We start from the raw sequence: 16,081 nt of genomic DNA, 5'->3' as shown, positions 1-16,081 counted from the left end.
TGTTGAAGTTGTGTTTCAGCATTGAACTATGATTTTAATTGTAATCTATAATTTTTTGCATAATGTATCTGTCGTAATATACATCTTGTGCTAGATACCTCTCTTGACTGGACCTAATAACTCTACCCTGCAAATTTCTAACAGTAAATCCTGCTTATTTGTATTTGGTTATTTCAGTTATAGAAGGTTAGACGATGACGTGTGCAGGACATTCCATAGGCGAAGGCAGCCTATAGCAGTAAAGTGCGTGTATTCTATTCCTTGTGTCCATAGGGTGGCATAAGAGGAATCTGATGACAGAGTGGCGACCATGATGACAACAGTAGCTGCAGAGTATGAACACATGGAGATCCAGCAGCAGTACAGCGATGTCAACAATCGCTGGGATGATGACTGGGACAACGAGAACAGCTCAGCCCGGTTGTTTGAGCGTTCCCGAATTAAGGCCCTGGCAGGTAAGCAGGAAGATGAACCTTTTTTTTTTGGGTGAGGGTTGGGAGTAAGCTGGGGGGTTAGCCTTGGTGAGTCACGTGCTCCTAACTTTCGCAGTGCTACTAATGATGCGAAGGCTGTTTGTGTTTAGGCCACTGCGAAGCTGCTGATCATGTTGTCATTTCATTTGATGCTTGCTAGTGCTGGAATGACGCGGCAACGCAATATACTTAATGCAATTCATTACAGGACGGGTGCGTTGTACGCTGATGTACTGCGCGATCACAGACTTTGAAAAGGGCACCATGGCCCTGTAATGTCCTGTAATGCAGAACCTCTGTTTAAAAGGCTGTGGTCATCAAAAGTCTGAGAATGTTTCAAGAAACAAACAAACGGTACCTTGGTGGTGCACCGATGCGGAAATTTTGACCAGTGCTGATATTCATTACATTTCTGTGATTTTGCCGATATCTATACCGCTGTCTGGCTTAACCTCTAGGCTACTTGTGGAGCTAACATCTGTTTTTATTAGGGAAAATGGCTGGTTGTCCAGTGCAATCATCCACATTATTTTAATAGTTGCGTCTTTTGGTCTGGGGCTGCTCACTTTGATTAATGATAAAGTTTAAATATCTGTTGGCGATTTCGGCCAAGACTGACACATTGGACCGAATCCAGTATCTTTATTTTTTCTCAAGTGTTACTTAAACTGATTTTTGTACTCATGAGGGACTGCTAAACAGATCACATCTATGTGATACTAAAATCAAATTTGAACTGCAGTAGTTTCTTACATCTCTGGTATTAGTTAAAGATGAAATATGACCTGATTGTTTGTAGTAATATCGAGTTGCAACAGCACAATTTTACCAAGTGTTGCATGATTACTTATGTTAAATTACACGACTTTTCTACCACCCTTTCTTCTGAAACTGATTAAGTTTGCATACCAGGTTGCACTTTATCAAATAATTAGCTGTTGACATTCTGATGGTAAATGTTCAGTATTTACTTTTTACTATTTGATTACTCATTTTTTAGGCTGTACAAAGTAATCATTTAATCGTTCATTAGATGACTAATCAAAAAAAATAATTGCCAAATGAACTGATATAAAAATAATCATTAGGTGCAGCCCTACTGTGTGCTTACCGTGTGTAATTCACAAGCATATTAAAAACTGGGTATTGCAAGTCGTAGTGAACAGTTTTTCATTGTTTCAGAAAATGCCCCATTGCTATTTACAAGCCTGGCTGCCAGTGATGTGCTGCAATATGGGATTGTTTAAGTCTATACAAACCTGGTACATCCTGTGGTGTCATAATCGTTTCACAAACTGAAACAGGTCATGATACGTGGTCTAAGCCTGTGGTGACCTGTCTGTCTGTTGGTCTTTCGCCTGTGGTTTTTAATGGGCAGCACTGCTCCTGACGGACCAAGAAAGATAAGCCTACAAAGCCTCGCTCATCGATCTGTTTACATTTCAGTATCTGACACCGTAACATATTTTAAAGAATAATAGTTAATAATGGTTAAATCACCTTATTATGCAAAACTTAATGCATAAACTTTGTTAAATTAAAATCCATTGAATAGAATCCAAGTTTTGAAAAGAATAATTATGGAAAGGCTGGACTTGGCTCTCCAGATGTTGCAAAATAGTCAGAGAACAAAATAAATCCACAGCGACATATAAATAATCTACTTAGGATAAGATGAGGTAAGACAAGATAAGCATAAATAAGACAAAAAGAAGTAAACAGTCCAAATAAATCTGGTACACAAACAGAATGTATTAATATATTACTATGTAGGACATTAATACTTATATATTAATATGTTCGTAAATGAGTCTGAAATTTGGCTCGGTTGCTAAATACTAGTGTAGAGTTTCGTATTTTGGGGTCTATTTTGAATGGATCCTGGACGGTTATAAATACAAGTCAGAAGAGACCGCTTTTAAACAGAGTATTCACAGCCTTCCTGCCATGCTGACATCATTTCCATTTACTGGCCCACTCACGTTTAGCGGAATATACAGGGTGTGTGCAGTGATTTTATCATAATGACAATGCCTGAAATGCGGTGATGAAATATACATGTAAGAGGCTGCCTGTTTGTGGAGCCAAACTGCAGCAGTGCTGCCAAATCTGTTTTAAATAAGGAAATGAAGACAATAGCTATTGAAGACCCCCCTCCCCCCATTAATGTAACAAAGGAATTGCAAGGGAGCCACACATTCTTTCTGTTGGGAACACTGTATTCTTATGGGTATTTCTTAGGCCTGGGTGATACTTATTACAGTGATGTCAGGGAATCGTGTACTTTGCTGCCAGGCCTGGGGTGGTGCTGTATACTGTAGCAAAGCTGCTCTTTATGTCATGGTTATGAAATGTGGTGTGGATGTTATATAAAGAATTAGAATTTTACTAGCTGCGTTATCTACGTACATTATGCAAGGCAGGGTGGTTATTGTTCACGAAAACATTTCCATAAACTGAAATAAGATAAAACAATACAATAAAAAACTAAACGAGAGCTATGAATATAGCTTGTGAAACTAACTAAAATAAAATAATAACAAGCATCAAATCCTTTCTGTTGCTGGCAGTAATTAGCAGTAATTATTTAGCTTTGGACCAATGCATTTGAACCACAGAAATAGCCAGTGGCATTACATCATGACATTCTGTAGCAGCTGCAACTTTCGTCTGTTCCTGGAAATAAAATTACTAAAGCTTAAACTGAAACTAAATTACATAAAAACTAAAGACATATACAGTGTATCTTTAAAATAAAAACTGATGAAACCACACCAAAACTAACCAAAACTAAACTTGATTTCAAATGAAAAGTGAAAATACGAAAAAAACTCAGTTAATAAATAAAAACTATAATAACATTGATGCAGTGACATACACAGGTATATGACGTTGCAGTTGCAAATATTTTATTTGAGTATGTAGCCATCTGGGAGTCTTTGTATTCCCGTAGCGAGGAATCATATAAATGATGGAATTTCTAGACTTTCTCAGCCAATCTTTCCTCCAGTTGACTAACTATATCTGTTTTCAGTCTGATCAGGGCTCTGTATCATGAAGCGATATATGCTGCTCAGCTAGGTAACTTATCAGATTTAAGGTCCCCATTTAAATGGACTTCATCTTTATTCACTCAGTACATTTAGCCCCAGCTACATTAAATCTAGGTGACGGAACATCCAGGTTTGTAATACAGGTCACACAGAGGGTAGAGAAGGTGTTTATAAACAGTCTTTGGTGCGATTTTCTTTCTGGCTTTCTGCTACTTTTCCCATGGCCAATGAACAATGCAGGTTTGTTTGTATAACTGAAGGGACTGCCCTCATTGTTTCAGTTTTCCAAAGGTACGCACCCTCGCGCATGGCCCCCCAAGGTGGATTCCAAGGCTGGCCCCTATGACAAAAATTATGCCACCATTGCTGTGTGCGCCACGGTGTGGCCACGCCTGCATGAAGCATGAATCAGCTTTTACGGAGACATTTCTCGCTTCCTGTATAAGCTATTCTCCAGAAATTTCAGCTGCCCGCTTGGCTGCTTTTACTGTGTTGTGTCTGTAAGCCACTGCTCCTCTAGCGTGGCAAGTTTTTTTGTCCTGCTGCCCTGGCAAAGCTGTGTCAGATACATGCAGCACATATCTGCATATGGCTCCAGCTCCACATGTCTGCGTGTCATGTGGTCTGAGGGACCATTCACTTATTTCACCCTAAAGCATGATGGACCTCCTCTGATTCTTAGCACGAGGTGAACAGTACTTGGTATTGATATGAATGCATTCTAATTCATAGCTTGTAAAGAGAACTGCACTGAGTCACATAGCTTGATTTATGGCTGCGTTCCCAGCCCAAGGACCCAGGACCTGAGGCCTTGGGCAGTTGCAGTCCCTCCATGAGGCCTGTTCATGTTTACAGTGCAGATGTGTCACTTTAAACCGACATCACGGCTGTTTCCTAGTCAAATACCCTTGGCTGATTTTGCAGAAACCCGCAATTTCCTGTCCTAATAATGGTCACTCAGTGTCTTTCCCTCAACATGTCTGGGTATCAGCTTTGATGTCACCTTAACACTAATAATGCGGCAGTTTCTCCTGCATCTGTTTAGACCATGAGTGCTGGATGCTAATACCCCACCGGCGTCTGCAGGTCTCCTTCTTCCTCTCCCTCGGCATCTGTGGGGCCTGTCATGCTTTGTGCCCTGTGGTCCCCATCAGCCTGCAGAAACACAGACTGCTCAGTCCCACTGTGGTGTATGAGCCTGGCCACTGGTTAGGAGGGCTGCTTCTCACATCCCCTAATCACTGCTCTGCAGGCTGCTGTTTTAAAACCTTTCTATGCTTTAGTGATGGATTTTTTCATGGAGTATATGTAGCTAGTGTATGAGTGATCGATGCTTTTGTTGTTTAATGTAGTGTTATACCCTGTATACATATCTACATACGACTTACATAGGCAGGAGTTACACATTTACATTTGCTCTCTAAGCCTTTAATATAATTCCAGTATAAAAGCCAAAACAGCGTGACTCTCCACAGATGATGCGAATAATGGTGATTATCTCAGAACAACCACACTAAACAAGATCTGGGATAAATGGAATGTCACAAGTAAACAAACAGGCAGTCCCCAGGTTAAGTGTTTCTAACTTACGGACAACTAATACTTACGGACAGACTGCCACAAAGCTTATTCAAATAGTAGTTACATTTATTATTACTGTATAATGATAATTATTATAATGTATTTCATTCTTATTTTTCCTACTTACCTACAAATTTGACTTAAACACAGACTTGGGGGACACATTTCGTTTGTAAATGCGGTAAGTGGTGTTGAGTTGATAAAGGTCCTTTTTTTTGGTTTATAGCACTCTTGACTCTCCACTTTATGCGTGATCATCTCAGCCCAGCATCATGTGAAGTTCCTCTGAATAGACCATTTCATAAACTTTCGAAAGAGGCTGTTGTTAAGTGCCCCAGTGAGATAAATCTGGTGGAACAGCCTCAGTCGTCAATTAGTTCAGCATAATTGTGTAATGACACAACTTTGGGACGGATTACAGACATCAATCTCTATACCTCATGATTTCTTGTGTTTTATAGTCTTCTCTCATCTGGCTGAAACGCCTTGTTGGAATTCCAGCCCTTACTTCCAATACATGGTGAGGTCACCTTGTAACACAATTCTTATTGGCCGCCTGCCTGCAAGGATCTGTCTTTGGTGGAACGTGTAGGGAAAGCTAACCAATCAGGGCACACTGGGCTCATTGGGGGTGGGGCTTAAATCTCTAACTGTTTCAGGCAGTTTTTTGGAACATTCAAGCATGTAAATCTATTCTAGTAATCCCCAACAATAAAATTAGGAACTGTGAAAATGAGTTTCTCTTGCTGGAAGAGGTTAGAATAATGAAACGAAAATGATTTTGTTTTGCAGAATAGATAAAAGCGTTAAAATATGTGTCACCCAACAAACGGTTATTTCTGACTCATTAAATACTACATTAAAAGTGAGGCCTGCGGGTGGGTGTGGCAACTCAAACAGGACAGACAGTTTTGCTACGGCATCATGCTGCAAATGCTGAAATTAATAATCGTTTTCAACAGCTCCGTAAACGAATGACATCACTGTAACAAAACAATCTGTCGATTAGCTATGTTAATTATTTGTTTCTGTCAAAGGAAAACGGAAACGTTTGAGGAGTATTGATCAAAACGGAAATGCTACATGGCAGGTTTTGCAAACTGATACTTTTTGTGTTTCCATTCGTTAGTCCGAGTTGTATACGGTTCACCTAGTGGCTGATATTTCGTATCGGTCATATTCTGAGGCATGGCACCTCTTCCACTACAGCTGACAATGGATGCTAACTGTAGGGCTCAGCTGTCTTACTCAGGAGTATTAACTTTCACAGCAGCAAAGTCATCCAAGAACTCAGCTCAGCCACACATGACACACGCACACACACACACAGGTTTGCAGTTGCATCTTTGTGGGGACTCTCCATTAATTTATATGCGGAAAACTCTAACCCTAACTTGACAACCTTAACTCCTAACCATAAGTAACAAAACAAAATATGAGGCACTGTTAGTTTTTTGATTGTATTGACAGATCTTTGTGGGCTTTGTGAAGTCCTGAAAGATGGTCCCCACAATGTCAAAGTGAAAGGTTTGTATTACATTGTGAGGAACATTAGGTCCCCACAATGTAATATAAATATAATCCACAAACACACACACACTCACACGCACACACACATTTATATATTCTGCTTCTCTCTGATGTGCAGCAAGAAGAGTGGGTTAAATGATGGTGAAGGTAAGCACAGCGTAAAGACCAGTGACAGGGAAGAGGGGAGTTTGTTCTTTGCCTGTTACTAAATGTTCTGCCAGGCCACTGTGGCAAATCTATCATCCTGTCCATGTGAGCTGCATTAAAGCCTATTGTCTCCCATTGCCTGAAAGCATTCATGGGCTGTGTCTTACCAAATGATGTGAAATACAAGCAGTGATATCCGGACTAATCTGACACTGCCCAGAAGAGCACAGCTAAGAGGACCTCGAGCCCTGACAGGTAAAGGATATATATTCTTGTGGCAGGGTAGCCTAGGCTGCCAGTGCTGTGCAGTGACTCTACACCGCTGTCTCAGAAGAAGGAGGACCTCTGCTGGGGGGGACCACCATCTCCCCAGCTGAACACAAACGTTTACTGTAACATCACAACCAAGGTATGGAAATGTTCAAAGTGTCCAGTTTATCCTTCTACTACAATTACTACTACAAGTAAGAGCAGTAACATAAACAAAGGAAGGGCATGGTAGACCAGCAAGTACCACTGTCATGTTACGCCTCTAAGGTCATGGGGTCAAGGCTGAGCAGTGCATTTGTAGTATACACATTTTATTTATTTATTTATTTATTTATTTATTTATCTATCTATCTATCTATCTATCTATCTATCTATCTATCTATCTATCTATCTATTTATTTATTTATTTATTTATTTATTATTATTATTATTATTATTATTATTATTGTTGTTGTTGTTATTATTATTACATGTTTTCAATCAGGATTTCCAAGTAATAATAATATCATGTTAACATTGACAGATTCTTTCTGAAAATATAAAACATGGAAATAACGTTCCAATAACATCATAGTAACATTCTCTGCCAGCTTAGAGAAGACCTTCAAATGATTACTGGGTCATTCTCTGAGAGACGAGTCTTCTACAATGCTTTGTTTGGGAATGGACACCCTTCAGCACTGAATATTTTCATAGCCCACATACTTTGTTATAGTGGTGGGGGGGCAAAGGGATCAAATAACCAGCAGGCTGCAGGGAGAATGCTGAGCAGTAAATAAGTGTACATTCCCCATTAGCTACACGTCTCAGCTAAGTGTCTGTTCTCCTTGCTTTTGTTTGAAAGCAGAATGTTGCTGGGAGTAGCAAACATTCTAACCAGCCTCCCCCGAGTCTTGTGCAGGCACTTGGTATGGCCCATACCCTCCCTGTTCTGCTTCTCTGTCCTCCATTGCATTAAGTCAGTGACATCATCACTGCTTCCTTGGCTCTCATTGGTTACTGGTTAAATTACAAGCCCCTTGTCCCCTCCCATTCCCTGTCCCTGCTGCAGAAGGTTTGTGAAAGGTGTGTTGTGTGTAAAACATCCTTCATTCAGTGTGGGCTCGTGGGGTGTGCTGGTCGTTCCCCTTTCAGGACTGGGGAAAAAGACCCCCTGGATGCGGAATGCACTGAAGTTCTGCACCAGTGGATTTGTGGTTGGCACTAGTGGCTGGGAACCGGGGGGGGAGGGACCTAGTTCATATTTGGAGAGAAGGTATAACAGCAAGAATCATGCTTTGCATCTGAGAACCACTGAACCCGGGGACTGGACCTTGCTGAACTCTGTTTAAGTGGGCGGCATTTTTCTGGGGCCTGAAACCTGCGCTGGCGTTGGCCTGGGATTGCTGGGCGCTCTGGCCAGCATGATGGAGTTTGAGCAGGCGTCTGGCTCAGCAGGCCAGCTCTCCGTTGACCCTGATGGCTGTCCTGCTCAGGTGCCCGCTAACTACAACCAAATGGAGGGGCGCTTCAAACAGCTTCAAGGTAGGGGGCCCGAGAGCGCCTGCTAGCTGCGGGCATCTCCTCGTATTTGGGGGGGGGGGGGGGGTCAGAATCACAGCGTACTCCCCCTCACAGTAAGAGAGTGTTATATCACAGCAGGTTCTGCCTTTTTATAGAAGATAATGCTTGTGTTTTATCAGTGGACATTTTAAGACAATAGATATAGGAATATTTAAACAAAGACATTTCATCCATTCAACGACTATTCATAAAAACTGAAAATAATATGTAATTGTGTAATAAGAATTTCTAATTCTTAAAAGTAAATGCGCATGTTATGCTGTTTCACCTGATCCAGGTGTTTGTGTGTGTTACAGTTTTTCTCTCTATTTGTACATTAAATTCTTAGAAGGGTCCAGGGAACGAATATTATCATTTTTGTGTTTCTTTGACATTTTCGTTTCGCTTTTGTGAAACCTTCAAGACATTTCAGCCTTTAACACTCGCCATTCTCCTTAAAGTGTGCTTGTTGTACGCATGGTGGCTTGGTGGACAGCACCATTACTTCACGCCTGTGGGGTCATGGGTTTGAATCACGCCTCTGCTCTCTGTGTGAAGTTTGCATGTTCTCTCACTGAAAAAATCCAGTTTGACCAGTAGGTGTTTCCACGCTGCTGGTGGCGTGTGTACCCTGCACTGTGCTGGCATCCTGTCCAGGGTGTGTTCCGTGCTCCCTGGGACGGGCTCCAGGTGCCCCCACAGCCCTGATAATGATAAGCAACTGGAAGGTGTTTTACTGTCACATGTACACAATACAATGAAATTCTTACTCATACACTTCCTGCCAAACAGTGCCAGAATAATGCAAAAACAATAAGTGCTATAATTAGCAATAAATAATACAAAATAAATTAAAATGGAAAATATAGCACCATAGATTTGTAAGGATGGGTGTCACTAAATGCATGTGTGTATGTAGCAGTGATTTTGTATGATAATACTGTGTGCAGACAGGGTGTGAATGTGCATTTAAAAAGAGGTCAGCCTCAGACGGGAACCCCGCCCCCCACTCCCCACCCCCCCAGCCCTGCTCTGCTCGAGGTGCTGACAGACCCTCATTTCATATTCCTCCAAAACAATAGCAGATGCTGCAGCTGCCGGCTGCGTGTGTGAGCTCCCCATTCTCACATGCCCGTTTGTGTTACATGCTGCCCTGTTCGGGACCCTCTGCTTTGAGGTCTGAAAATGTGCTTCTCATGGAGGGTGGGCAGTTCCCACAAAAGTGAAATGCATGTTTACTCATTGATTTCTGTATTATTATTAATTATATTAATATTAATCATAAGAACAGGGATCTAGCACCATTAATAATACCAATGGACCCCTAATAATAACAATGATAATAATAATAACAATGGACCATCATGTAGTCCTTGTGTCACAATGGACCATTGCTTATATCTGATACCATGCAATGACATATTAGCAATATCGTTAATGAGCAAAGTAAATGGGACTACAAAATGTCTGTAGTGCGGAAAGTAATGGCAAAATGAAAGCATCACGGACTGCAAACTGTGCTCTGCTGAAAAATCAAGAAGAAGCACAAGAACAAACTCAAACAACAAACATCAGGGGCTTTTGATCAGGGGGTGCTAACCTCTGAGGGGGTGCCGATTTGCCGGCCAGTTTCACTTTGTCTCAGATGGGGGGCGTTGGCGGTGACGTTTGCCCAGGGTCCTGTATCGGCTTCGACCGGTACTGCATGTAACCTACGTATTTAAACATCTAAAAAGCTAAATGCAAGACTGTGGTGAAACTGGCACCAGCAGCACTCTGTAACAACCCACCGTAGTATATTGTTTGTGATCAAGCACAATGCTGTGATGGTGGTATGCGGAGAGCGTAGTGTTTTCTGTCAATGTAAAAAGTTTATGAACCACTGATTTACATGCATTAGATGGCCTACAAAATGTTTTAAATCACAATAACATTCGGTATAATTTTATAATTTTAATAATATCGTTTTCCCCCATTTTTTTTTTATTAAAATATTGCATGTTGTTCTTTAGACATCATGCTAGTTTGTATGGGTATCAATGAATGCTTTAACAATAATATTTCGTTTTTTTACCAGCTAAACATCGTACTTAGTATCTCTCCCAAGTCTCCTCTCCCATTATCCATTTAGAAAGCATTATTACCAGATTCTCTGGGAATTTCTGGAATTTCTGTTGGCCTTTATATGTGCTTTGCTGTAGCCAGAAACGTTCCCATGTTTGAGCCTCATTCTCAGTACTAGTTTTACTTTCTGTGAAACATGATTATGGTGATGATGAACAGCACGAGGTACGTTTGTCAAATACGGAGAATTTCTCTCTTCTTAATAAGCGGCCCGCGGGTCGTGCTGACACTGCAGCATTAATTACCCTCTTTCATCCCCAGGCTGATTATTACCGTATCCATGTTTTAAGATGATCTTTATATTACAGTGCAGCCTCTCCGTTGTCATTTTGAAACTGCTCTTCTGTGCTATTACAATATCAGTATTTTTAACGTGTCGGCATTGGTCTTTTATTAGATTGGCTTGTACTTTTCTTTGCTTGTGTGTGTTTATATATGAAATTTTAAATATAAAACAGAAGAGTCAGAATATCTTTCTTATGTTAGACTTGGCAGAGATGAGTTGCACTCCACATAAGAACATTTTTTTTGAATATGCTAAACATTGGTGATGTCTGTAATGTCAGCAATAAAATTTGCATAGATTCTTCGTCTTGATAGTGTGAGACATTTGCACGTGGACTCTGGAGTAGCACCGTTACCGTGGTAGATGTGGGGATTTACTGTGTTTTGGGCTTGGGTCGGCACTGGGCTTGGGAGTTTGGATAGCATGCTCGCTGCTGTCACCGGCCCAGCTGGACTGAAGCACTGCTTTTGTCCCGGGGGGGGGGGGGGAGGGGGGGGTCTGCACTCCGCCAGCGTGCCGAGGTCCATCTGAATGACCTTCTGTTCCACGGCTGGCAGAAATGCCACCCGAAAAAATGAGAAGCGGCAGGACTGAAAGAGCCTTTGACAGTATTGTGGAGTGGGGCTGTCAGTGCGGCCCAGATCAGGCCCGGGGTTCTGCCGCTGTTCACCTGGTACTGTGAAACTGGGAGGGGAGGTGACACTGGAGGAGCTGAGCAAGGAAAGGGGAGGTGAGATAAAGGTAGAGCAGGCAGTGCAAGGCTAGCTGGGATGGTGCTGCTGTGGCATTATGCCACCTGCAGAGCCGCATCACTCTGCTACGTTTATTACTTTTTATTATGGGGGAAAATACTGCTGAATGGGTTGTTGTTTTGCAGTATTACATGTAAATAAATATCCTGTGCATTTATCTCTCTAGAATAAACGTGAATTTTGAACTGTGACTGATGTTTGTCAGCTGGATGAGGGAATATGAGTATAAATAAATGGTACAGACAAGCTGCATTTATACCAAGCTGCATTTGGACCATGATTTCCTGAGACATTGCCTACGTGTTGCCATTTTTAAACTTTACTAATTATTGAGGTATCATGTATTTCCTGTGGTGAACCTACATGCAGTTTTATTCATCATCATCATCATCATCATTATCATCATCATCATCAGGACCATCATCATTATTCTCTGTCCATATCTCCTGCTGTTGGTCGTGGTGGCAGCAGACTGAGCAAGTCAGAGCAGACGTTCCCGTCTAAGGCCGCTGACCTCAGTTTTCTTTGGAGGGGGCAGTTCCCAGTGCAGCTGGGAGTTATAATCCCTCAGGCATGTCCTGGGTCTGCACTGGGGCCTCCTCCAGAGGGAGATGCTCGGAATGGCTCACCTGGAAGCAGATCAGGTGGCTTCCTTATAAGATGCCAGAAGCACCTTAGCTGGCTCCCCAAGTGACCGTCTTCAGAAACCTCAGTTCGGCGGCTTGTAAACATGGCCGCATTCCTTTGGTCATTAATTCATGGCTCATGACCGTAGGTGAGGATCAGGATGCAGGCTGACCTGTAAATCAGCTTAACTGCCATGTTCATCATCATGGACCTCTGCAGTGCCCACAAAACTGCTGTCATCAAATGGATACACCTGCCTTTCTTACTGTCACTCAAAGTACTTAATCTCCTTCACTAAGAACCCCCCCCTGACCTGCCCCGACCAGAAAATTCTATGGACTCAGATTTTGAAGTTTAGGTTCTCATTCCTGCCACTTCACACTTGGCACCAAACCACACGTGAGTGCTAGAGGTCCTGGCCGGTTGAGAACAAAAGGATGAATTCACCTGCCAGACCCATTTTGGATGCCCCTCTGCCATAATCATAAACAGAAAGGGACATAAGACTCACCCTTGCTGGAGGCCAACAACAACTGATTGAGCAAAACCAAGACACAACTCTTACTGCATTCATACAGGGACCACATACCATGCAGTAGCAGCCCTGGTTCCTCACAGTCCTGCAGCACCCCTTCCAGTGTAGCCTAGGGCATGCAGGGTCATGCACCTTCTCTAACCCCACAAAGCACATGCACACTGTATTACCATATTCCCATGCACCCTCACACAGCTATGCAGGGGGGAAGAGCTGGCCCACTGTTCCACAGACTGTCTGGAATCCGCATTGTTCCTCCTGTATCCTCAGTTCAGCCGCTGGGTGGAATGTCCATGCACATTAAGATGGCATTGGAGAGGCTGAAGAGTCTGATGCCCTAGAGTATGATCACAGTCTCTGCTCCCCCATTTAAAAACAGGGAGCCACTACCCTGCTTTCTGCTCCAGAAGTGCAATTATACATTTTATTCAGTGTTATATGTCATGCATGTAAATTTAAACAGAAGGTGGGATAACAAAAGTGATTAAGTGGAACTACTGATGCTGAATGTCATTACTAATGCTGACACTGGATATCACCGCTAACCTGATGTCACCACATGATGCTGGATGTCTCCGCTAATTCCATCTGATGCTGGATGTCACGGCCGATGGTGTCTGACACCTGATGTCACCGCTGATTGTGTCTGACGCTGGATGTCACGGCTGATGCTGGATGTTGATAATTGACTTCCAGGCCTGTTCAGTAGGGAGCATTGTTGCCCCACACCTGCAGGTTGGAGGTTCAAATCCTATTTTTTCTGTGTATGAGAGGGTGTCTGCAGATTTCCTCCTGCAGTCCAAAGACATGCATGTAGGCTCACTGGAATCTCTAAATTGCCCGTAGGGTGTATGTGTACCTTGTGGTGAACTGGCCTTCCCAGTAGGGCCTTCTACTGCCTGGGATAGATACTATCAACATACCCCAACATACATATCGATGAATGAATGTTTCCCATCTACACTTTACCTTTGCTGCAATGACCTTGTAGCTGTGTCACTTTAGGTTTTTCTCTAATAGTGTAAGTGTACGGTATGTCAGTGATTTCAAACCCCTTAATGCTGCCAAGGCCTCCCCAGCCCCCCAGACGTTCCTGCACCCCCAGACGAGCCCTGAGCCCTGGACTGCACCGGCTGATAGCAGATGCTGTTTCCCTGCCGGGGTTCCTCTCTCCTGCTTCTCTTTACTCTCACGACCTCCTGTCGTGACTGTTTCAGTATCACGACGAAATTTACTCTGCTATTTACTCCCTTTTCTCTTCAGTAACCCAAACCTAGAGTTAGGACGTCTGTATATTTGCTTATGGTGGGTTTTTCTGTTTTCTGTAAGTAGGTTAAATGTTGCTCTTATTTCTGAAGATACATGATGAAGGATTATGCTATAAATGTATAACCCTGAGGTAATATCGAACAGGTCTTGTAAAATACAGTAGATCTTCTGCATGGTGGCAGAGACATTTCGGAAAAGGGAACTTACCCTTGGGTTACAGTTATTTCTGGGTAATAGGTGGTGTTTGGCAGATTATTCAATGTTTTTTTGTTGTACTGTAAGCAAAGTATCAGTGTGCATTGAGTCATATCGACCTACTGTATTCACACTATATCTATTTAGTTGAGTATTATTATGACTGGCAGATTGGTTGATTGATTTAACATGCCCTCGGACTGGATGCAATTTTGACTTTTTATGGTATATTGATATATTTTCAAACTAGATATAGGATGAGACAAAATAGTTTATGTCAAAAAACTTTAGCATCAAAATTAGGGCTGTCAAAGTTAACGTGTTAGCATTAACTTTATAGTCATAATGCATTATTATTTCTTTGATTGCATTGTTGCATTGTGATACCAAAACATAGTGGAGTGAAACACTTATGTTGTCCATGCTTTATTTGACCCATGCAGCAAAGATGGCATGATTTATTTTTGTCTTTATTTTGAGAATTTTTATACTGAATAGATATACAGGGAGTGCAGAATTATTAGGCAAATGAGTATTTTGTCCACATTATCCTTTTTATGCATGTTGTCTTACTCCAAGCTGTATAGGCTCGAAAGCCTACTACCAATTAAGCATATTAGGTGATGTGCATCTCTGTAATGAGAAGGGGTGTGGTCTAATGACATCAGCACCCTATATCAGGTGTGCATAATTATTAGGCAACTTAACAAAAAACAAATATATACCCATTTCAATTATTTATTTTTACCAGTGAAACCAATATAACATCTCCACATTCACAAATATACATTTCTGACATTCAAAAATAAAACAAAACAAATAAGTGACCAATATAGCCACCTTTCTTTGCAAGGACACTCAAAAGCCTGCCATCCATGGATTCTGTCAGTGTTTTGATCTGTTCACCATCAACATTGCGTGCAGCAGCAACCACAGCCTCCCAGACACTGTTCAGAGAGGTGTACTGTTTTCCCTCCTTGTAAATCTCACATTTGATGATGGACCACAGGTTCTCAATGGGGTTCAGATCAGGTGAACAAGGAGGCCATGTCATTAGTTTTCCTTCTTTTATACCCTTTCTTGCCAGCCACGCTGTGGAGTACTTGGACGCATGTGATGGAGCATTGTCCTGCATGAAAATCATGTTTTTCTTGAAGGATGCAGACTTCTTCCTGTACCACTGCTTGAAGAAGGTGTCTTCCAGAAACTGGCAGTAGGACTGGGAGTTGAGCTTGACTCCATCCTCAACCCGAAAAGGCCCCACAAGCTCATCTTTGATGATACCAGCCCAAACCAGTACTCCACCTCCACCTTGCTGGTGTCTGAGTCGGATTGGAGCTCTCTGCCCTTTACCAATCCAGCCACGGGCCCATCCATCTGGCCCATCAAGACTCACTCTCATTTCATCAGTCCATAAAACCTTAGAAAAATCAGTCTTGAGATATTTCTTGGCCCAATCTTGACGTTTCAGCTTGTGTGTCTTGTTCAGTGGTGGTCGTCTTTCAGCCTTTCTTACCTTGGCCATGTCTCTGAGTATTGCACACCTTGTGCTTTTGGGCACTTCAGTGATGTTGCAGCTCTGAAATATGGCGAAACTGGTGGCAAGTGGCATCTTGGCAGCTGCACGCTTGACTTTTCTCAGTTCATGGGCAGTTATTTTGCGCCTTGGTTTTTCCACACGCTTCTTGCGACCCTGT

The 16,081-nt window shown here is 42.2% G+C and overlaps 1 protein-coding gene across 4 annotated transcripts in view; it reads left to right on the top strand.

Annotated features, from left to right (window-relative positions):
- LOC125715396 (spectrin beta chain, non-erythrocytic 1-like) overlaps positions 1–16,081 on the top strand; it is an 83,246-nt gene that overhangs the window by 21,040 nt on the left and 46,125 nt on the right. For 2 of the 4 annotated variants that reach the window (XM_048986818.1, XM_048986816.1), the window contains exon 2: positions 274–455. In XM_048986818.1, coding sequence (XP_048842775.1) covers positions 311–455 — 145 coding nt within the window. In that variant the 5' untranslated portion in view covers positions 274–310. Of the gene's footprint in view, positions 1–273; positions 456–8,135; positions 8,579–16,081 lie in introns of those variants that run through there. The other 2 variants (XM_048986817.1, XM_048986819.1) reach the window with 2 other exon arrangements.

This window comes from Brienomyrus brachyistius, chromosome 20 (genome assembly GCF_023856365.1).
Source record: "Brienomyrus brachyistius isolate T26 chromosome 20, BBRACH_0.4, whole genome shotgun sequence".
Lineage (NCBI taxonomy): Eukaryota > Metazoa > Chordata > Actinopteri > Osteoglossiformes > Mormyridae > Brienomyrus > Brienomyrus brachyistius.
The sequence above is the reverse complement of the archived record's forward strand: the minus strand, read 5'-3'. Positions and strand labels throughout refer to the sequence as shown.